The sequence below is a fragment of the Micromys minutus genome, assembly GCF_963924665.1.
Source record: "Micromys minutus genome assembly, chromosome: 15".
In the NCBI taxonomy this organism is placed as follows: Eukaryota; Metazoa; Chordata; class Mammalia; order Rodentia; family Muridae; genus Micromys; species Micromys minutus.
This window is the reverse complement of record NC_137984.1, coordinates 57,112,991-57,136,308: the sequence shown is the minus strand read 5'-3', so window position 1 is coordinate 57,136,308 and position 23,318 is coordinate 57,112,991. Positions and strand designations below refer to the sequence as shown.

Below are 23,318 nucleotides of genomic sequence, written 5' to 3'. Positions count from 1 at the left end.
AGAAAAAGAGAAGACACTGCTTTGCAGCTGAAAATGAGGATCATAAACTATTATAAATATGATAACTGCATAACATTTTAAAGTATTGAAACTATATTAGACAATGGAGACTACATAATGGACAAAACCATTGCTTTGCAGGCATGAGGAACTGCATTCAGGTCCAGAGCTCAGGCAACTGAATATGGTAGCTTGGATCTTCTACAATGGGAGGGAGGAAAGATGGAAGAAAAACTGGACGCTCCTGGACCCGAAACTGTGGCATCTATAGCTAGAGCAATTGAACTTCTCTTAAATAAGGTTAAAAGATAAGAACCAACACCACAGTCTGACTTCCACAGGCACACATGGTTGACATGTTTATACATACATGCATACATACACATGCATACACACACAGAGAATTTTATAATACTAAATTGAGTGACAATGAAATAAAAATAAAATACTGAAACATACATAAAATACCACATGACAGACAGTTTTCATCTTAGATAAAACTATACTTAAATCATACCTAAACAAAATACACTGAAAAATTTGGTGGTATTATATGAGATTATTTCCAAACATTTCACACTTAAGTTACTTATTTATTTGTAGTTTATCCATTTTCTGTTTTATTAACTCTTTGAGAATTGTATACAGTCATGTTTTTAACAATCTAGAAACTTCTTAGCCATTCAAATTTCCTAACTTGTGTTCTCCTTCTCCCCCCCCCCACTAATTATCTCCAATCTGTACTGTCTGAATACTTTTGGATGTATGGCTATCAACTGGAGATCAGGTAATATACCAGAAGCAAAACCCTTCACAAGAAACGTCTCTTCCTCTCCAGCTGAAAAATGCCAATAGCTTCTCAGCTAGGGGTAGAACATCTTGTCCACTTCTCTCTACCAAGGTAGAGTTTAGTGTGACTTGAGTTTCATGGGTCTTTGTATGCTGTCACCATAACTGAATTTACTCATTCAGTTACTATGGTGTATCTGGAGAACACTGGGCTGTTATTGTTTAATTCATTCAATATCTCAGGCATAAGTAGTCTTTGAGTCTCCTCTTCTGCAATGATCTCTGAGCTTTGGTAGGAGAGATGGAAGTATAGATGTTCCACTTAGAGTTAAGTCCATTTTGCATCTCTGTGTTAATCCCTATCTGCTACAAACAGAAGCTTCTATGATAAAGATTGAGAGATGCATTAATCTATGGTTATAACAGTAAGTCATTAGGAGTTATGTATGTTTAACAGAGTGGCACTAGTAGGTTCCTCTCGTGACCTATGACTTATCTATTCACAGATTCTTGGCCCAACAATGGGATTAGGTATAAGTTTTAACTTGTGAAATGGGGCTTAAATCTGATAAGAATGTGATTGCTTAACCCATAATATTCAAATCTCTATTGCAATAGTAGTCAAGTCTTGCCAGCCTAGTAGCTATATTTGTTCATGGGATTCACAGTTTGTCAATATTGGTAATTATATTTCTCTTCTGGTCATATGCATAGCACCTTTCAGTCTTATAACAACAATAAAGTAAGAATAAACTTTCAAGGTCAGTACCAATACAATACCTGCAAGGATTTATTTATTTATTTATTGACTAATTTGTTCATCTACCTGATGAATTTCCTTCATGAGTCTACCGGAATCTACTTTCTAAACAGGTTTCCCTCTTACTTGTATATCTCCAATCTCTTATGTATTCCAATAAGTTTAATTAGAGTTTCTTGGTGACAGTTGCAGGGAGATTATTGACTAGAGCAAGAGTAAATGACTAACAGATATTAAAGGAAATTATGCTTCCTTCCTCAGTTACTAATAACTGCCACTATGTCCGCAGGGAAGAAGGAGATTTTATTGGCTCATCCCCTGTCATATGACTTGATCATGTACCCAATTTTGTGCTAGTCTGGTGGAGATGAACACACGGAGATATCCATGCTACCAAAATACAGTTAGAAAATAAAATTAGTCCTCTGTAGTATTAGCACATTATTTATTTTTATCATTACATATGTGTATTTGATGTTATTAAAATTAAAATGTATAATGATTAAAATTTTGTCATGCTTTTGTAGGCCACATTATTTGAAAACATAGGTCTCATGAAATATGAAAAACTATTTTCAACTGTGGCAACATTTTACGTTACACAACCAGTCTCAGATGAAAACATTACAGTGATTGACACAGACTTCAATGACATCCCTGTTCGTCTGTACTTGCCAAAGAGGACTTCTGAAAGAAAGAGGCCAGCTGTGATTTATATTCATGGTGGTGTGTTTGTCTTCGGAAGTTGCAGTAAGTGTATTTCTGATGTGTGTGCTGTTCATATATTTATATTCAGATAAGTGTTTATAGAGTTTTGTCAACATAATGTTGACTTGGGTAATATGTACTGCTTAGCAGAGATACATTGGAATGTATGGTCCATGGCTCACACATATGTTTTCATTTACAGCTTTGTAATTAAAATAGTCACAGAGACATATGATTGCTTTATTAGAAAATGATACTTTTAAATAAACATATGAATAGCCTAGACTTGGAAGTTTAAATGATAAACTTGGAACTCAGACTAAAATAACCTAATCACATAAACTGTATAAAATCCTAATGTGTACCAGATGCTTTAGTTGTTGGATCTGAAATACAACTGTTGTCATACTACAGTCCACATTTGTTCAAGTAGTAGATTATGATGCCAAAATAACGTCTGATGTTTAGAACTCAAAGCATAACTTGGTATTAAAATGATAAAATAAAATAAACCTGAGAATTTATTCTCATCTGCAGGAGAGTATAGTTGCTCCAACACACACACACAGAGAGAGAGAGAGAAAGAGAGAGAGAGAGAGAGAGAGAGAGAGAGAGAGACAGACAGACAGACAGACAGACAGACAGGCCAACAAACACACATACACAGAGATAGACATACCCAGAGACACAGACACAGAGAGACATACGTGAGGGGAATAGAAGGAATTTCAGACTTGTGACATGGATTGTCTACACAGAAAAGCATGAGGCTGCTGTGCTGTGTACTTGATAGATGTGACATATAAGTAATGTCACTCCTGTCCTCAATGAGCATGTAGCTTAATCATAAAATCCAGTAGTTTCTCTTCATAATCTGTTAGTGTTTCAAATTAATCAAAAAAATGCCAACATGGAAAGCTGGAGAGCCAATGGAGTGAGCATGTTTCAGAAAGGTATTTCAGATACTTGTGCTGGGTAGATACTTCTCAGATAGGTAATATCATCATGTTTTAGTGGAGAAGGAACAAATAGACTAAGAAATGTTTTCAAAGGTCTACAGTTCACAAAGGCAGGAAGCAGGAGCCTGGGAGCAGAATCTAGAGGATGAAGGCTCCTGCTGACAGCACATGTGTGCTCTAAGTGCTGCTGGAAAATGCCACCTCTCTGAAGCAGTTAGGCTCTAGGTTTTGCTCCAGTGACATTTCCGCATTGCCATGCTGTTTCCAACTTTACCTGCTCTTCTGGGACATAAGTGTTTATGTTTCTGTATCTCCCAGTACCTGTCTGCACTGTCTGATATATACTGACATCTTATCTATACTTCTTCATTGCTCTCTACTGGGATAGGTATCTTTACATTTGGTCAAAACAACTCTCTGCTTTCCTAGGAATTAAATTGACTTCCAAGTCACCTCCTGATGGCTGCTTCTTCTACCTGTTCTTTTACCTCCTTAGTTGATTTCTAAGTACACACTGTCTTCTCTGCCTTGACCTCTCTCAGTTCCTGGCTGTTGTAATTATTTTCTAATCATTCTTTCTTTTCCCAGACTTGTTTTCATGCTTCTCTCTTTCTTGCCTTTCATTCTTCCTTAGAACAGTGCAATCTGACAGAAACCACTGCTATCATCTACTCTGTTAAGTTGTATGAAAGAAATTTCTGTTGTCTTTCCTTTTTCCTCCTTGACTTTATTCCTTCATTTACAACTATAACATTAAAACAAGAAAAAAAAGCTAAAACCACGCTGAGATAAATTGTTTATATTTTACCAATATTAATATTCTCCATATTCTAGTATTTTATTCTTTTGTTATTGGCTCCACATTTCCTTTACTTTATTCTTTGTTTCCCCTCTAGTCCCCATGCCCATCCTGTTGATATGGGCTGTATCCCATCTCTGGCATTGTTGCTGGACTTAAGTTCAATCAACTCAGCTTCAAACTGTTTTTGCATGTACCATGTGAATTCCTAAGCAGATACCATCATATTAATTTCTCAAGGAGTAGACATAGAAAGAAATAAATCTCCCGAAAACAAATGAAAGGAAAACTTCATTGGTGGTGATCACTGTGCTCTCTGTTACAAACGCTTATTTTCTACACTTCATGACATGCTCTGGGCACAGCGTTCTGAGCAGCTTCCTGTCCCTGTCCACACCTGGTGGCTTATCACTTAGATTGCATCCTCATCTTCATTCCTTAATTCAAATGACTCCTCACAATTAGTTCATTTCTGGTACATTTTTTCTCACTTTCCATGACAGTACAGCCACATGAGTTATTGAAAAACAGTTGAGACATATTGACAACCTAGCAATAAATCTTCTGTCAAACATTTAAGTATAAATCTGGCATTCTTATTTCCATGATTTGTCTACATTCTGCTTGTAATCTAAGTTTATATTTTAACTAAACTTTATATGTATATATATATATATATATATATATATATATATATATATATATATAAACTTTAAAAATAGTCTCTATATATAAATTTTAACATTCTAAGAAAATTATTTTTCACTAAAAATTAATTTTTCTCTAATTTATTTCCTCATGGTAATTATATTTTATCTCTAACATAATGGGTGGAAATATACATATTTTAGGTGAACTAATACATATTTTTATCTAAAAGAAATATTGACATGAAGTTTAGGAAATTACTTTCCTTTGTTTTCCTTTTAAATTCTTTTAAGTTGATTAATGGTATTTTATCCACAGTTAACTTTTTAGGAAACTAAAAATGTAAGACCATGATATTACTTGATTTTATAAAACTTAAATATCTTTTCTATAAAGAAAGGAAATATGAAGTTTACTGCTAAGTTTATTAAACATGCATGACCTTATATAAAAATGTAAGCCTTTAGAAAAAATCCATTTAATTACAGCTTTAAGTAAGATGACTTCCCTTCATTAAAAAATTCCTTTAAAAGTAACAATGGCAAATGTCTTTCTTGTGAACATTATAACACTAGCTACAATGTTATTTTTCAACCTAACTCCATACTTCCCAACTCTTCTAGCAAGAGTGGAATATGGAGATAATGAGTTGCAGACTATTTATTCTTTGTTTCCTAAATTCTAGAGTATTGTTCTACATAACAAGAATAGGGGGTGCTGGGAGTTCCATCAATTAACCACAATCCATATTTTAATCATATTAATAGCTATTTGTGGGTTTCCATTGTTTTTCTCTTTACAATTCACCAATTTGTTTTTGTTTTTTTTTTTATTCATTTCAGAGATAACAGCTCATGACAACCTGAACAGACTCACATCAAACAAGCTTGGTGCTGTTGTTGTAGGAATAGAGTAAGAGAGTAATAATACGTTTTACCACATCCTGGGCCCTTACAACATAGGCTTGACTTTTTCAGAGCTTGTCACTTAAGCTATCAAATAGCTATATCCTGTGGGGTTTTGCTATATAATTTTTCCTAGAATTTTTATATCAATGTGTCCTCAAAGACATTTGTATTTGTTGTGATTTTTGCCATTGTAGATACTAGTATAAGGTCAGAGGAATAAGCATCTTTGATGTTAGAGATAGGACAACTCTAGAAGTATGAATTCCAAGTTTCACAAGTACCTAACTTTATCTACAGATAACATACCTAAAGAGTGTTCTCATACCAACCCCACATCAGATAGAGGCCTAATATCCAAGGTATACAAAGAACTCAAAAAGCTAGACACCAGAGAATTAAACAACCCTATTAAAAAATGGAGTACAGACTTAAAAAGTTCTCAATCAAGGAATATCAAATGTCTGAGAAACATCTAAGGAAGTGCTGGACATCCTTAGCCATCAGAGAAATGCAAATCAAATCAACCCTGAGATTCCACCTCACACCAGTCAGATTGGCCAAGATCCAAAACTCAGATGACAACAGATGCTGGCGAGGATGTGGTGAAAGAGGAACACTTCTTCGCTGCTGTTGGGGTTGTAAACTGATACAACCACTCTGGAAATCAGTCTGGCAGTTCCTCAGAAAATTGGACATAGTACTACCTGAAGACCCAGTTATTCCACTTCTGGGCATTTACCCCAGAGATACTCCAACATACAACAAAAATACATGCACCACAATGTTCATTGCAGCTCTATTTATAATATCCAGAAGCTGGAAAGAACCCAGATGTCCTTCAGTAGATGAATGAATACAAAAATTGTGGTACATTTACACAATGGAGTACTACTCAGCTATCAGAAACAATGACTTAACCAATTTTTTTAAGAAAATGGTTGCATCTAGAGAATATCATCCTGAGCGAGATAACCTAGTCACAAAAGAACAGACTTACTATGCAGTCACTGATAATTGGATACTAACCCCAGAAAACTCTGAACAGCCCAGAAACAACTCACAGGCTGTGTGAAATTCAACAAAAAAAAAAGAATATATTTTAATTAAGATAGAACTGTATCACATCCCTCTTTCCTCCCTACAGCCCCTCCTTGTCTCTCTCCTATCCCCTCAAATTAATAGCCTCTTTTCCTATATTATTGTTACATATATATATGTATATATATGTACCCACAAATACTTAATTACAATTTTATAAAATGTATTCATATACTTTTATGCAAAATGCTGAAAATTTGTGCATTTATCTTTTATATTTAAAAAAAGATAGAAAAAGAAGTGTGTTCTCATTATATTCTTGGGTTTTATTTGACCTGGTTATAAATCAGTGTAAGTTTACTATTGTTCCTGGTTACATATTTTTCAGTAAAAATGTTAGCAAACTTTGAATATTTTAAGACATTATCAAAACAATATCTTCTTTTCTCATACCTTTTGTCAATATTTCCAATAACATACAAAATATGAGCAAGTTCTTTTTTCCTTAATGAACAACGGTTTGCTCTGCATTACTGAAGGCTAATCAGAAGGAAAACTTTATTATACATTCAACCAATTCCATAGTGCATGGTGTAGAAATAGATTTTACAGACTTACAGACCTCAGACAAAGTCAGTGTAAGGAATTTCATAGTTGAGAATATTTTAGGGGGCAGTAGAACCCACTAGAGACTTCAGTTCTGTCCTGCTCATAATTACTTGTTAATGAAACCAGAAAAAAAGCTTAGGTTTTTGAGAAATGTATAAATTATAACAGTAAGAATGATGTATGTGTCTTTCATGCAATAATTTTAACTGAATATAACACACAATCATCTTAAATGAGCCTTTTTAGTGGTATGACATATTGTATGGTGTTTAATAATTGTACATGATTTTAGGTACTTGCTGTTCTTTACCTTGAAGAATATTAATATTTTAAGTCATTTTGCTCATTTTCAAATATTTAAGACACAGTAAAATATAAACATCTACAAGGATCATATGATGGACATTGTTTACTATAAGCATGTAAATTTTTTACTGATTCTAACAAATATTAGGATGATGAAGTTAAAAATGTGAATTTCATTGAGGTGTACTCCAAAGATAGAACACACAGAACAAAGAATGGAAAGATGTAGTAGTGCTTAACGTAAAGAAAGAAATCAAATATTATAATGAGATTTTTGGTATACTTAAAATATGCATACTTCATGACTATGTTGATTTAAATTCTGATTTTCAATTTAAGATAAAAAATTCTACATTTTTGTTGAGCATGTACACACATACATTTATAATTAAAACCATCAGTCAGTAATTTACTGTAATATTTTCTGCATTTAAAGTTTCTGAGTATTCCTGTCACTGATGGTGAATTGCTTTTGAGTCACTAAGTGCACTGAGGGCTGGTGAGACATGCAGACATCACAAGGTCTTCTATCTTACTTGTTCCCCTTACAACCAATATCTGAAACCCTTAATCACAATCTACTCCCCAATTTAAGACAGACATTACCAATGAGCTCTAGTTAATTGCTGAGACTTAGGATTCAAAGTAGGGCCAACATATCAATGTATCTATTGAGAGTGAGATATTCCTTTGCATAACTTTAACAAGTGTTTTGTTGTGGTTTTACTTGATTTACCTCTAAAGCTACAGGCTTGCTCCTCAGTATCTATTCCCAGCTGCCCTTGAAGACTGCATTTGTGTGATCAAGTTCTTTCTCCAGGAAAATATCCTTGCAAAATACAGAGTGGATCCCTCACGCATCTGCATTATGGGAGACAGTTCTGGAGGTACATTGGCAGCAACAGTTACTCAACTGGTATGTTGTATGTATTATATATGTTTTAATCCTGACAAAAAAGAAGCTGTGTTTTAAGTGTGTTTGCATTACTTTTATACTGTTATATGTGAAATTTAAATTAAACAAGTGTGATTATCCAAGTGTGATTATCCATTTTAATGATATTACTTTAAATGTGTGTGTGTGTGTGTGTGTGTGTGTGTGTGTGTGTGTGTGTGTTTTGTTTGTTTGTTTTTTGTTTAATGCTAGGGAATACTTTTACAATCTTACATTTTTAGAGGTTGACGAAACATTCTGGGCATTGGATCCAGGGAAGGATGCTTGCTAGTCACATACACTATCACACACCTATGCAAACTTCACTTTTAAACTTAAAGGTTTCAAAATTGGCTTTTGATAAGATTCTCTGAGTTGTTTTGTAGTTCATGCTAACCTTAGGAGCATCCGGCCCCAACAACTCAAGAATCAGTTATTAGGAAACTGTAATGACAATGTTAGGAAAAATGCAACATTATTTATGAACCACTCTATTAATTATGATAATGGATTTTGTGTTTATGATTTATTGAGTTTCTATAGATGTAATATAAAAAGTATCAATATTTTTGTATTAATACTATTAATGAGTGCATTAGTTACTTTTTCCCTCCGAGACTAAATATCTGACAAGAAGCAATTAAAGGGAAGAGGAGATTTTAACAGTTCCTAGTTTGGAACATTTAGTGCATCCCTGCAGAAAGGGCATGGCAGTGAGAGTTGCTTATAGCTGGGGCAGTGGGAGCATTTTACCAAATGTAAAACCATCTTCTGATTTAGTTGGAAGGGGTTCAGTGTCCTAGATACATGTCAACACTGCCAACTATTCATCAGTTGGCCATTTTCAGTAAAAATGGACCTTTACCTGGTAACCAGTCTCTACAGGGGATTAGGCATAGGATACTCTGAAATTGTTTTGGTATTCTAAGATCCAAATTTAGGAGCTAAAATAAACAATACTGATATTAATAAGTATTTGTGATGGCTTTTATTTAAAATGTTTTTAATAATAAAGTTAAAAATTGATAAAATATAGGTGAAGACAGTATTTCCACCATGAAATCTCACTAGCTTTAATACAGTGGCTATTAGAAAAATAAGGAATTGAGATGCTTTTCCACGTGGACCAAGGGTTAGCCTGCCTCACAGGCCTAGGGAGGGAACACCAAGAGTTCTCAGAGCCCAGGGAGCACAGTGATTGCTCTCTGGGAAAGAGTCCTTCCCAGCCCACAGAGACAGCATGGTCTCTGATATCAGGATTCTGGACAGAATTCTGGGCATCTAGAACAGCTGCATAGGCTCTCTTCCATCTGGATCAAAGGTGAGCCTGATGCACAGGCTCCGGGAGGGAAGACATGGAGTTCCGGAAGCACAGGGAGCACGAGGCTCTCTAAACAATGTTCCTTTCTGACCAAAAAAGTGAGCCTGGTCTCTGCCGTTAAGACTCAGGCAGAGGACTGATCTCCCTGAAGAGCCTTCCAAGTGCTCTCCCTCCTGACATCAGAACTCACTGTCTGCCTACAAAGAACCCCACACGCAGGAGCAATGTCCCTTCTGAGACCACAGGAGAGACAAGCACGAGTCAGAAACAAAAACATCACTTACAATCACTGACAACAAGATGGCAAGAGGAAAGCACAAGGACCCAAGCAATAGAAATCAAGACAAACTGGCAACATCAGAACCCAGTTTTCCTACCACAGCAAGTGCTGGATTTCCAAACACTGCAGAAAAGCAAGATTTAGACTTAAAACCATACTTCATAATAATGATAGAGATCTTTGAGAAGCTCATGAATAACTCCCTTAAACAATTACAGGAGAATGGCTAAGATCAGAAATTCAGATGACAGCAGATGCTGGCAAGGATGCAAAGAGGAATACTTCTCCACTGTTGGTGGAGTTGTAAGCTGGTACAACCACTCTGGAAATCATTCTGGCGGTTCCTCAGAAAACTGGACATAGTACTACCTGAAGATCCAGTTATTCCACTTCTGGGAATATACCCCAGAGAAGCTCCAACATACAACAAAGACACATGCACCACAATTTTCATAGCAGCCCTATTTATACTAGCCAGAAGCTGGAAAGAATTCAGATGTCCTTCAGTAGATGAATGGATACAAAAATTGTGGTATATTTACACAATGGAGTACTACTCACCTATCAGAAAAAAATGACTTTATGAAATTTGTAAGAAAATGAATGCATCTAAAGAATATCATCCTGAGTGAGGTAACCCAGTCACAAAAGAACAGACATAATATGAAGTCACTGATAATTGGATACTAACCCCAGAAAGCTCTGAATACCCCAGAAACAACTCACAGACTATGTGAAGTTCAAGAAAAGAAAAAGAAAATGAAAAACCATTATGTTTAATCTTTACACACCAAGAAAACTTTGACTATTTCCTGGTTACATCTTGTTTTACATGTATTTTATGCTCATTGTAACTAGTAATACTTTAATGCATAGTATCAAACCTTTAAAAAAAATCAAGTTCTGACAAAAATGTGTTCGCATACTTTTATGTATAAATGCTTAAAATCTGTACATTTATTTTTGTTTTCTAAAATAAAGTTGTTCAATTTAAAAAAAAACAATTACAGAAGAACCAGGATAATTATTCAAAGAACTACAAGAAAACACAATCAAACAGGTGAAGGAATTGAAAATGGAAATAGATACAATGAAGAAATTAGAAAAAGAGACAACCCTAGAGATAGAAGCCCTAAGAAAGAAATCAGGAGTCATAGATAAAAGCATCCCTAACAGACTACAGGAGATGGAAGAGAGCATCTCAGGTTCCAAAAACAACATAGAAAACAGAGACAAACAGTCAGAGAAGATACAAAAACCAAAAAGATCTTAACCCAAAATTTCCAGGAGATCCAGGACACAATGACAAGACCAAACCTAGGGATAATACGTGTAAAAGAGGGCAAGAATTTCAACTAAAAGGCACAGTAAATATCTTCAACAAAATCATAGGACACTTTTCTACCCTTAAGAAAAAGATGACCATGAACATGTAAGAAGCCTACAGAACTTCAAATAGATTGGACCAGAAAAAAAATTCTTCCTGACACATAATAGTCAGAACACCAAATATTCACAACAAAGAAAGAATACTAAAAGTAGTAAGAGAAAAAGGACATGTAACATATAAAGGAAGACTGATCAGAATTACACCAGACTTCTCAATGGAGACTATGAAAACTAGAAGATCCTGGACAGATGTCATACAGACAAAAAGAGAAAACAAATGCCAGCCCAGATTACTATATCCAGCAAAACTCTCAATTACCATTGATAGAGACCAAGATATTCCAGGACAAAACCAAATTTAGACAATATGTGGCCACATATTTAGTCCTATAAAGGATAAGAGATGGAAAATCAACACAAAGAGGGAAACTATACCCTACTAAAAGCATGAAAATAATCATGCAAAAAAAATAAAAGAAGAAAGACACACAAACATAATTCTGTCTAAAAACAAAGATAACAAGAAACAACAAGTACTGTCCCTTAATATCTGTTAACATCAATGGACCAACATTCAAAGGGAAACAAATTGGAAAGGAAGAAGTCAAAAATATCACTATTTGCAGATCACATGATAGTATATGTAAGTGACCCCAAAAATTCCACCAGCAAACTTTTACAGTTGATAAACAACTTAAACAATGTGGCTGGACATAAAATTAACTTAAACAAATCAGTAACCTTCTTCTACTCAAAGGATAAGCATGCTGAGAAAAAGTCAGAGAAACAGTGCCCTTCACAATAGTCACAAACAGCATGAAATACCTTGGTGAGACACAAACTAAGCAAGTGAAAGATCTGTATGGCAAGAACTTCAAATCTCTGAAGAAGGAAATTGAAGAAGAAATTAGAAGATAAAAAAAATCTCCCATGCTCATGGATTGGAGGGTCAACATTGTAAAGATGGCCATCTTACCAAAATCAATCTACAGATTCAATCCACTCCGCATCAAAATTCCAATTCAATTTTTTATAGAGTTGGAAAGCACAATTTGCAAATTCATCTGGAATAACAAAAAACCCTAAGATAGTGAAATTTATTCTCAACAATAAAAAAACTTCCAGAGGATTTACCATCTCTTACCTCAAGCTATATTACAATGCTTTATATTTTAACATAACATAACATTATGTTAAAAACCGCAAAGTATTGGTACAGAGATAGGCAGGTAGATCAATGAAACAAAATTGAAGCCAAAGAAATGAACCCTCACACCTATGGTCACTTGATTTTTGACAAGGAACTAAAAACATTCAATGAAAAAAGGACAGCCTCTTCAACAAATGGTGTTAATTCAACTGGCAGTCAGCATGCAGAAGAATGCAAATCATTCCTTCCTTATCTCATTGTACAAAACTCAAGTGCAAGTAGATTAAAGACCTCCACATAAGACCAGGTACATGGAAACTATGAGAAGGGAAAGTGGAGAAGAGCTTAAAACACATAGACACAGGGGAAATTTTCCTGAACAGAACACCAATGGCTTATGCTCTAAGATCAAGAATGGATAAATGGGACCTCATGAGATTGCAAAGTTTCTGTAAGGCTAAGGACACTGTCAAGAAAACAAAACAGCAGCCAACAAACTGGGAACGGATCGTTACCAATCCAACATCTGATAGAGAGCTTATATCCAATAAATACAAAGAATTCAAAAATTTAGACCCCAGAGAATTAAACAATCCTATTAAAAACGGGGTACAGAGTTACACAAAGTATTGTCAACTGAATAATACTGAATGGCTGAAAAGCACCTTAAAAAATGCACAACATCCTTAATCATCAGGAAAATGCAAATCCAAACTATAAGATTCCACCTCAAACCAGTGAAAATGCTAAGACCAAAACCTCAGATGACAGCAGATGCTGGCGAAGATGTGGGGAAAGAGGAACATTCCTCCACTGTTGGTGGGGTTGTAAGCTGGTACAACCATTCTGGAAATCAGTCTGGTAGTTCCATAGAAAACTGGAACTTAAGACCCAGATATTTCACTTCTGAACATATACCCCAAGGATGCTCCAACATATAATAAGGACACATACTCTACCACGTTCACAGCAGCTTTATTTATAATAGCCAGAAGCTGGAAATAACATAGATGCCCTTCAATAGAGGAATGGACACAGAAAATGTGCTACATTTACACAATGGAGTACTACTCAGTTATTAGAAACAGTGACTTGAAGAAATTCCTAGGCAAATGGATGGAACTAGAGAATGTCATCCATGTAACCCAGTCACAAAAAAAAAAAAAAAATCACTGATAATTGGATAGTAGCTCCAGAAAGTTCTGAATTCCCAAGAAACAACTCGCAGACTTTATAAAGCTCAAAAAGAAGGAAGACCAAAATGTGGAAGCATCAGTCCTTCTTAGAAAAGTAAAAGAAAGAAAAAAATAATAACTTTTAAGTATTGTAACAGCCTGGCACCACTGGCCTAAGTCCTCTTGTCATTTTTCTATATATACAATAATTCTATCTATATGCATTTCTTAAAGATTTCTGAGTATAATTTGTGAAGAACATTATCTTATTATTTTTTCTTTTTATTATCTTTGTCTAATTTGATATTAGAATACTATTGATTTTATAAATTTAAGAAAACCTGAAAAATAGGCAACATGATTTAGGGAAAAGAGTCACCAGCTACTGCCATCCCTTTAGATTAATATATCCTTCCAAAGTATATTCATAACTGTGACAGATGTTAAAACCAGGCATAAAACCAGCTGACTCTAGTGACCTTTGGATCACTGCATTCCCAAGAAATAAATGATTTTAATAATGTTGACAAAGAACTTGTAACATTCTCAATCAAAAAATTTACCAAAAAATTAAACTAAAAAGAATTTTAAAAATGAATAAGGAATCTAGTGATTCAGAACAGCACAGGACTAGTGAAATTTGAAGCCTAAAACCTCTCCCCAATGGGTAGTGTATCATGGCATTTCTTCCAGACGATTTTGATGTAGACCATCTGGAATTTTCTACTACTACCTAAAGAACTATCATTTTCTCTTTTTTTGTACAGTAAGTGTAATAGTTTTTATTTTATGCATGTATCTTTGTGTGTGTATATATGTGTACATGGATTCATGTTAGTACACACAATTATAAATATGTGAACTTGTGTATGTATGTTCATGGGTATGGTTATGCATGTAGATTCCAGAGGTTGACATTGGGTGTCTTCTATATTTCTCTGCCTTATTTTTAAACCTGGGTCTTTTAAGGGGCCTAAGATCTCTGAGTCATCTAGATTGCTGTGCATTTAAGTTCAGGATTCCACTTGGGTCCACCTTACTCACTCAGTGATGAGGTAACCAGTGTGTGCTGTTCTGCCCAGCATTTTGTACTCTGGCCACCTGTGTTCAGTGCATCAAGTGCAACAAATAATTTACTGACTGAGTCATCTCCATGTGCTCCACATCTGATTGGAGCAATTTCTCATTCTTTTTTGTATTTCAATATAAAATTGTAAGGTCATACTACCATATAACTTTGGTGTTTCTCAGGTACAAGCATGTGTACTAAGTCACTTGCTAGCAGCAACCCTGCTATACATGAAAATGTTGTAACAATTCTGCCTCAGTTTGAAACTTAACTCACTGAAGAATTTTTTTCCACTCTTCTGAGAGGCTTCATTTTATTTAAAAACTTTTTATTCCAAAACCACTAGGAAATAACTAGAGTCTAGAAAGATTCTTTTGAAAATTTTATTTCTTTGTATTCTTCCTGTCTTGCACAACCAGTCTTTTATTATTCTGTAATTTGGAATTATTTACATGGTTAGTCTTGTGATGAGCTAAGAAGATTTCACAGAACTCTTATTTTGTGCAAGTCCTTTGCCTATATGAGGGTATTGCCTTGAGTAAATCCTCATGCTTTTTCACCCATGCATAAGTTCCAGAAATAATGACTCTGAGACTTATATATGAATAAATACATGACTCGATCACAGGCTTTGCCTTGTTTCCACTAGCTGAATTATCCAACTTACTCTATTATAAGTACCTCCATGTGGTTAATTACCACTCTTAAAATTCACATGACCATTCTCCTCAGTTTGGGGCAAATCTCATGGCCTCTATCCCAGAAATCCTTTCTCTATACCAGAATTTTCATCTCCTTATTTCCTGCCGGAGCTCATGGGCAAACAGCATCTTCTTGACATTGCACAAGGTTTCATACATTGCACAAGAGATTCTCTCACTCTGGGGAGCACTTTGAATAGCTTGAGATTTTCCATAGAATGGCTGCAGATGCTGTCACTGATGCAGAAGTTTTGCAGAAGTTGGTGCTGCTGAGGTTCTCATGCTCACAGGTGAAGTCTACGTTCACGGCTGTGGAGTGTACAAGAAGAAATGAATGTAGCTGCAGACCCACAACTCTTATTTCTGATAAGAAACAGAAGCTTCAAACACAACCTTTCACATCCTTTTCTGATCTTCTGATTTTCATAAATTATTCTGCCTCATCTATCACTTTTGTCAAACCACACTCCTTAGATGATTGTTAAGTATTTTCTTCAGCATACCAGGTTTTAGACTTTGCTTTATACATAAGTATTGGCAATTATGTTTCATTATATTTATAGATTTTGCTCTTATATTACTGAAGTATTCTTTTAGGAAACTGAACATGGTAACACGTGCTTATTATTATAGCAATTGGAAGACTGAGGCAGGCAGACACTGTATTCTAGAACAATCTGACATTCACAAGGCTTTATTATAAACAAAAGCTAAATCTTTTCAAAGAAACAAACAACAACTGCATTATAGTCATCTTGTCATCTCTAACTAGGATGCTTCTGGTCATCCTGACCATATTTCTCTTTGTTGTCACATGTGAAGAAATGTGTAAGAAACAGAGTATGCATTATTCTTGAACAGATAAAATTTGAATGACATACCTCATGCTGAAATGAATGAGTAAATTTTATGAAAAAAAAAAAACACTGATAATGTTTCAGCTTAATAAATAAATTTTACCTCAGGCTATTAAAGTGAAGCTGCCAATCCTTTTGTTTGCAAACTATTGACTCAGTGATATCCATTGTATTTTTAGCTACAGAATGACCCAGAATTCAAAAATAGAATAAAGGCACAAGCCTTGATATACCCTGGCCTACAGTTGGTAGATACCTTTCTTCCATCTCATCGAGAGTATGAACATGGTCCAATACTGCACCGCGAGATGATGCTCAAGTTGGCATCTCTATATTTGACTGAAAACTCATCACTACTGATCCAGGCCTTACTGAGAAATGAGCACATGCCCGAAGGATCAAGACATCTGTTCAAGTTTGTTAACTGGAGTCACTTCCTTCCTGAGAAGTATAAAAAGAACCATGTTTACACTGAACCAGTTCTTGGAAAATTGAAGGCTTCCTACCCAGAACTTTTGGATAGCAGGCTGTTTCCTTTGATAGTTGATGACTCTGAGTTACAGAATTTGCCACTAACTTATATCCTCACTTGTGAACATGATCTATTAAGAGATGATAGTTTCATTTACATCAGTCGGCTTAGAAATGTTGGGGTCCGAGTTATGCATGACCACTTAGAGGAAGGAATTCATGGGGCTCTATCATTCACTGCAGATTCAATGGTTTTACATCTAGGATTTAAAGTAAGAAATATGTATATTCATTGGTTAGAGGAAAACCTATAAATTACAGGTATATGTATCTGTGAAGCAATTTAGTTAGAAAAGTATCTGATAGCTATATTTTGAACTACTGTATGATGAATGGAAACAAAATAATATGAGTTTGGCATAAAACTATATTTCAGTTTGAATAAAGATTACTAAATATGTTTGAAAAAGATACTTCATCTATTAAATCTTAGAAATATTTCTAAAATGAGAATCTCATTTCATTATTGCCCTTAATTATCATTTATCAGGAAAAATGTACTCTGAGTATTCAAAAAATGGTAGGGTAGTGCAAAATATGATGAGATAAAGGTTCCCAATATGAATGGAATGATGGACTGGCTGGGTTGGCACAGGTCTTTCCAGTCCTCCAGAGGCAAAAGGTGCACATATCTGAGAATTTAAGGTCCAAATGGTTTATATAACTAATTCTAGTGCAACCATAGCCATACAGTGACATGTTGTCTCAAAATAATAATAATAATAATAATAATAATAATAATAATAATAATAAAGAAAAGAAACTGCATAAAAGAAGAAGTGTGATAATGTACAATTTTCACTACAACTTGGACTGAGCATTATAGTGTACTTCTGCTATGGTTTTTCCAGTCATGTGCTGTTTATACATTAATCCAATCAGTTTTGGGTAAAAAGGGTAGATGTTCATATTATTCATTTCTAATGAAGTTTTTTTAAACAACTTTATTTTAAAAAACAAAGATAAATGACCAAATTTTAAGCATTTTGCATTAAAGTATATGAATACAATTTTGTCAGTGCTTGGTGATTTTTTTCCCAAAGGTTTGATAGTGTACATTAAGGTCTTACTAGTTATACTGAACAGAAAGTACATTTAACCTAGAATTAGTCAAAATTTTCTTGGTGTGAAAGGATGGATCATAATGGTTCATTCTTTTTTTTTTTTTTTTTTTTTTTTTTTTATTCATTTTTTTTTGAAGTTCACACAATCTCTAAGTTGTGACTGGAGTGCTCAGAGCTTTCTGGGGTTAGTATCCCATTATCAGTGACTGCATATTCTGTCTGTTCTTTTGTGACTGGGTGACCTCACTCAGGATGATATTCTCTAGATGAATCCATTTTCTTAAGAATTTCCTTAGGTCATTGTTTCTAAAAGCTGAATAGTACTCAATTGTGTAAATGAACAACAATTTTTGTATCCATTCATCTACTGAAAGACATCTGGATTCTTTCCAGATACTGGCTATTAAAATAGAGCTGCTGTGAACATTGTGGTGCATGTGTCTTTGTTGAATATTGGAGTGTCTCTGGGATATATGCCCAGAAGTAGGAGAGCTGGATCTTTAGGATCTATGTCCATTTTATTGAGGAATTGCCAGACTGATTTCCAGAGTGGTTGTATCAGTTTACAACCCCACCAGAAGTGGAGAAATGTTGCTCTTTCTCCACAACCTCGCCACCATCTGCTGTCAACTGAGTTTTGGAACTTGGCCAATCTGACTGGTTTGAGGAGGAATCTCAGGGTTGTTTTGATTTGCATTTCCCTGATGGCTAAGGATGTTGAGCACTACCTTAGATGTTTCACAGCCATTCAATATTTCTTAAATGAGAACTTTTCCTTTACCTCTGTATCCCATTTTAATAGGGTTCTTTGATTCTCTGGTGTCTAGCTTGTTGAGTTCATTGTATACCTTGGATAACAGGCCCCTATCTGATATAGGGTTGGTAAAGATCTTTTCCCAATCTGTTGGCTGCCATTTTGTTTTATTGACAGTGTCCTTAGCATTACGGAAACTTTGCAGTCTCGTTAAGTCCCATTTCTCGATCCTTGGTCTTAAAGCATAAGCCACTGGTGTTCTGTTCAGGAAAATTTCCCCTGTGCTTATGTGTTCGAAGGATTTCCCTATTTTCTATCTAATAGTTTCAGTGTATCTTTTTTAATGTGGAGATCTTTGATCTACTTGCACTTGATCTTTGTACAAGGAGATAAGAAAGGTTCTATTTTCATTCTTCTGCATGCTCACTGCCAGTTGGACCAACACCATTTGTTGAATAGGCTGGCCTTTTCGATGGAATGTTTACAACACCTTTGTCAATAATCAGGTGACCATAAATATGAGGGCTCATTTCTGGATCTTCTATTCTATTCCATTCATCCACGTGCCTATTTCTGTACCAGTACAATGCACTTTTTAGCACAATTGACTTGTAATATAGTTTGAGGTCAGGTATAGTGATTCCCGCAGATATTTTCAAGTTGTTGAGGATGGATTTCGCTATTCTAGGTCTTTTGTTATTCCAGATGAAATTCCACATTGCTCTTTACAACTCAATGAAGAATTGGGTTGGTATTTTGGTGGGGATTGCACTGAGTCTGTAGATTGCTTTTGGTAGGATGGCCATTTTTACAATGTTGATTTTTCCAATCCATGAGCATGGGAGATCTTTCCATTTTTTGGGATCTTCCTCGAGTTCCTTCTTGAGATGTTTGAAGTTGTTGTCATACAGGTCCTTCATTTGCTTAGTTAGAGTCACAGGAAGGTATTTCATAGTTTTTGTGACTATTGTGAAGGGTATCTTTTCCCTAATTTCTTTCTCAGCATGATTGTCCTTTGAGTAGTGGAAGGCTACTGATTTGTTTGAGTTATTTTTATATCCAGCCACATTGCTGAACTTGTTTATCAGCTGTCAGAGTTCTCTGGTTTAATTTGTGGCATCGCTTAAGTACACTATCATATCATCTGGCAATAGAGATGCTTTTACTTCTTCCATTCCAATTTGTATTCCTTTGATTTCCATTTGCTGTCTATTTGCTCTGGCCAGGACTCCAATACTTTGTTGAATAAGTAGGGGGAGAATGCGTAGCCATGTTGAGACCCTGATTTTAATGGGATTGCTTCAAGTTTCCCACCGTTGAGTTTTACGTTGGCTGTTGTTTTGCTGTATATAGCTTTTATTACTTTTAGGTATGGGCCTTGGATTCCTGTTCTTTCCAAGTCTTTTAACATAAAGGAGGTGTTGAATTTTGTGAAATGCTTTCTCAGCAGCCAGTTAGATGAACAATTGTTTTTTTTTTGTTTTTTTTTTTGGTTTTTTTTTTTGGTTTTTTTTTGTTTTTTTTTTTTTGAGTTTGTTTATATAGTGGATTACATTGATGGATTTCTGTATATCAAATCATCCCTGCATCCCAGGGCTGAAGCCTACTTGATCATGGTGAATGATCGTTTTGATGTGTTCTTGGATTCAGTTTGCAAGGATTTTTGGGGTATTTTTGCACCAATGTTAATGAGTGAGATTTGTCTGAAGTTCTCTTTCCTTGTAGGGTCTTTGTGTGGTTTAGTAATGAGGGTTATTGTAGCCTCAAAAAATGAGTTAGGTTGTGTTGCATCTGATTCCATTTTGTGGAATAGTTTGGAGAGTATTGTTATTAGATCATCAATAAATGTCTGGATTTATTTTTTGGGGGGTGAGTCTTTTGATGACTGCTTCTATTTCTTTGGGTCTTATGGGATTATTTAGATGGTTTACCTAGTCTTGGTTTAACTTTGTTATCTTGTATCTGTCGAGGAATTCATCCATTTCCTCCAAATTTTCCAGCTTTGTTGAGTATAGGCTTTTGTAGTATGATCTGATCATTTCTTGAATATCCTCAGTTTCAGTAGTTATTTCTTCACTTTCATTTCTAATTTTGTTAATTTGGATACTCTTTTTTTGCCCTCTAATTAGTTTGTCTAAGGCTTTATCAATCTTGTTAATTTTCTTTCTTTATTTCTTCTTTGACCCTGTTATAGTTTAATAGAGCATTGTTTAGTTTCCATGTGTATATGGGCTTTTTATTGTCTTTGTTGTTTTTAAAGACCAGCCTTAGCCCATGGTGTTTTGAAAGGATGCATGGGAGTGTTTCAATCTTCTTATATCTATTGTGGCTTGTTTTGTGAACAATTATGTGGTCAATTTTTGGAAGGTGCTGTGAGGTGCTGAGAAGAAGGTGTATTCTTTTGATTTATGATGATATGATATGTAGATATCAATTACAGTTGGTTCATAGTCTCTGCTAGTTTTACACTGTCCTTGTTCAGTTTCTGTTTCCATTATCTCTCCATTGGTGAGAGTGGAGTATTAAATTCCCCCACTATTATTTTGTGGGGTGAAATATAATTTTTGAGCTTTAGTAGGGTTTCTATTTTGAATATGGTGCTTTTGTATTTGAAGCATATATGTTAAGGAATGAGAGTTCCTCCTGACAGATTTCCCCTGTAATGAGTAAAAAGTGTTCTTCCTTATATTTTTGGTAATTTTTGGTTATAAATTTACTTTATTTGATATTATAATAGCCACTCCAGCTTACTTTTAGGGGTTGTTTGCTTGGAAGATTTTTTCCCAACCTTTTACTCTGAGTTATTGTCTGTCTTTGTCTCTGAGATGAGTTTCCTGTATGCAGCAAAATGTTGGGTTTCGTTTATATATGCAGTCTGCTACTCTGTATCTTTTTATTGTGGAGTTGAGTCCATTTATGTTAATAAATATTAAGGAATAGTGGTTGCTGCTTCCTGCTATTATTGCTTTTGTTTTTTGATTTGTGCCTGTGTGTCTTTCTTCTTTTGGTTTTCTTGCTTAGGAGTTTTCTTGTTTTTAGTAGGATGTAGTTCCCCTCATTGTATTGGGTTTTCCACCTATAATTTGTTGTAGTGCTGGGTTTGTGGTCAGATATTGTATAATTTAGTTTTGTCGTGGAATATCTTCTTCTCTCTTTCTATGGTGATTGATAGTTTTGCTGGGTATAGCAGCTTGGGATGGCATTTGTGCTCTCTTAGGGTGTGATGTCTGTCCATGCTCTTCTAGCTTTCATAATCTCTGTTGAGAAATTGGGTGTGATTCTGATTGGTCTGCCTTTATATGTTACATGGCCTTTTTCCCTTACTGCTTTTATTATTCGTTTTTTGCTTTGGACACTTGGTGTTTTGATTTTTATGATTCGGGAGAAATTTCTTTCCTGGTGCAACCTATTTGAAGTTCTGTAGGCGTCTTTTATGCTTGTGGTCATCCCATTTTTAATGGTACATAAGTTATCTTCTATGATTTTGTACAAGATATTTATTATGCCCCTAAGTTGACATTCTTTGCCCTCTTCTATACCTATTATCCTTAGGTTTGGACTTCTCATTGGGTCCTGGATCTCCTGCACATTTTGGGTTAGTAGCTTTTTGGTTTTTGCATCTTCTCTGACTGTTTTGTCTGTTTTCAATGTTGTCTTCATCCCCCAAGACACTCTCTTCCACCTCTTGTAATCTGTTGGAAATACTTGCATCTGTGACTCCTGAATTTTTTTTTAGAATTTCTCCCTCTAGGGTTGTCTCTTTTAGTATTATCTTTATTGTGTCCACTTCTTTTTTAAATTCATTCTTTCTTTTTTTTATGTTATTTCTTTTTTTAAACGACTTTATTTTACAAAACAAAGATAAGTGTAAAAATTTTAAACACTTTTTGCTTAAAATCATATATTTTGTCAGTACTGTTTTTTCAGATATTAAAATAATTTTTACATAAAACTATGTGAATATATTTTTTAGTCAGTACTTGATTTTTCAAGGGCTTGACAGTATGCATTGAAAACCTAATAGTTACCATGAGCGTAAAGTACATGCAAAACAAAACGCAACATGGAAATAGTCAAAGTGTTCTTGTTTTGTAAATATATATATATATTTTTTTTTTGTTTTATTTCTTGGACGTCATACAGTCTGTGAGTTGTTTCTGGGAGAGTGCAAGCCTCTGGGGTTAGCATCCCACTAGCAGTGACTGCATATTATGTCTGTTTTTTTGTGACTGGGTTATCTCACTCAGGATGATATTCTCTAGATGCAGACATTTTCTTAAGAATTTGGTTAAGTCATTGTTTCTGGTGGCTGAGTAGTATTCCATTGTGTAAATATACCAAACTTTTTGTATCCATTCATCTACTGAAGGATATTTGGGTTCTTTCCAGGTTCTGGCTATTATAAATAGAGCCGCTATGAACATTGTGGTGCATATATCTTTGTTGTTTATTAAAGTGTCTCTGGGGTATATGCTCAGAAGTAGAATAGATGGGTCTTCAGGTAGTACTATATCCAATTTTCTGGGGTATCGCCAGACTGATTTCCAGAGTGGTTGTATTAGTTTGCAA

At 34.9% G+C, this 23,318-nt stretch overlaps 1 protein-coding gene across 1 annotated transcript; it reads left to right on the top strand.

Moving 5' to 3' along the window:
* Positions 1-222: 222 nt before the first annotated feature.
* LOC308430472 (arylacetamide deacetylase-like 2) lies at positions 223-17,185 on the top strand (the record flags this gene model as incomplete). The annotated part of the gene is made up of 5 exons (XM_080929605.1): positions 223-300; positions 2,077-2,299; positions 5,506-5,575; positions 8,269-8,440; positions 16,580-17,185. The coding sequence occupies 5 exons, from the start codon at positions 223-225 to the stop codon at positions 17,183-17,185; spliced, it is 1,149 nt and encodes a 382-aa protein (XP_080785731.1).
* Positions 17,186-23,318: the final 6,133 nt, after the last annotated feature.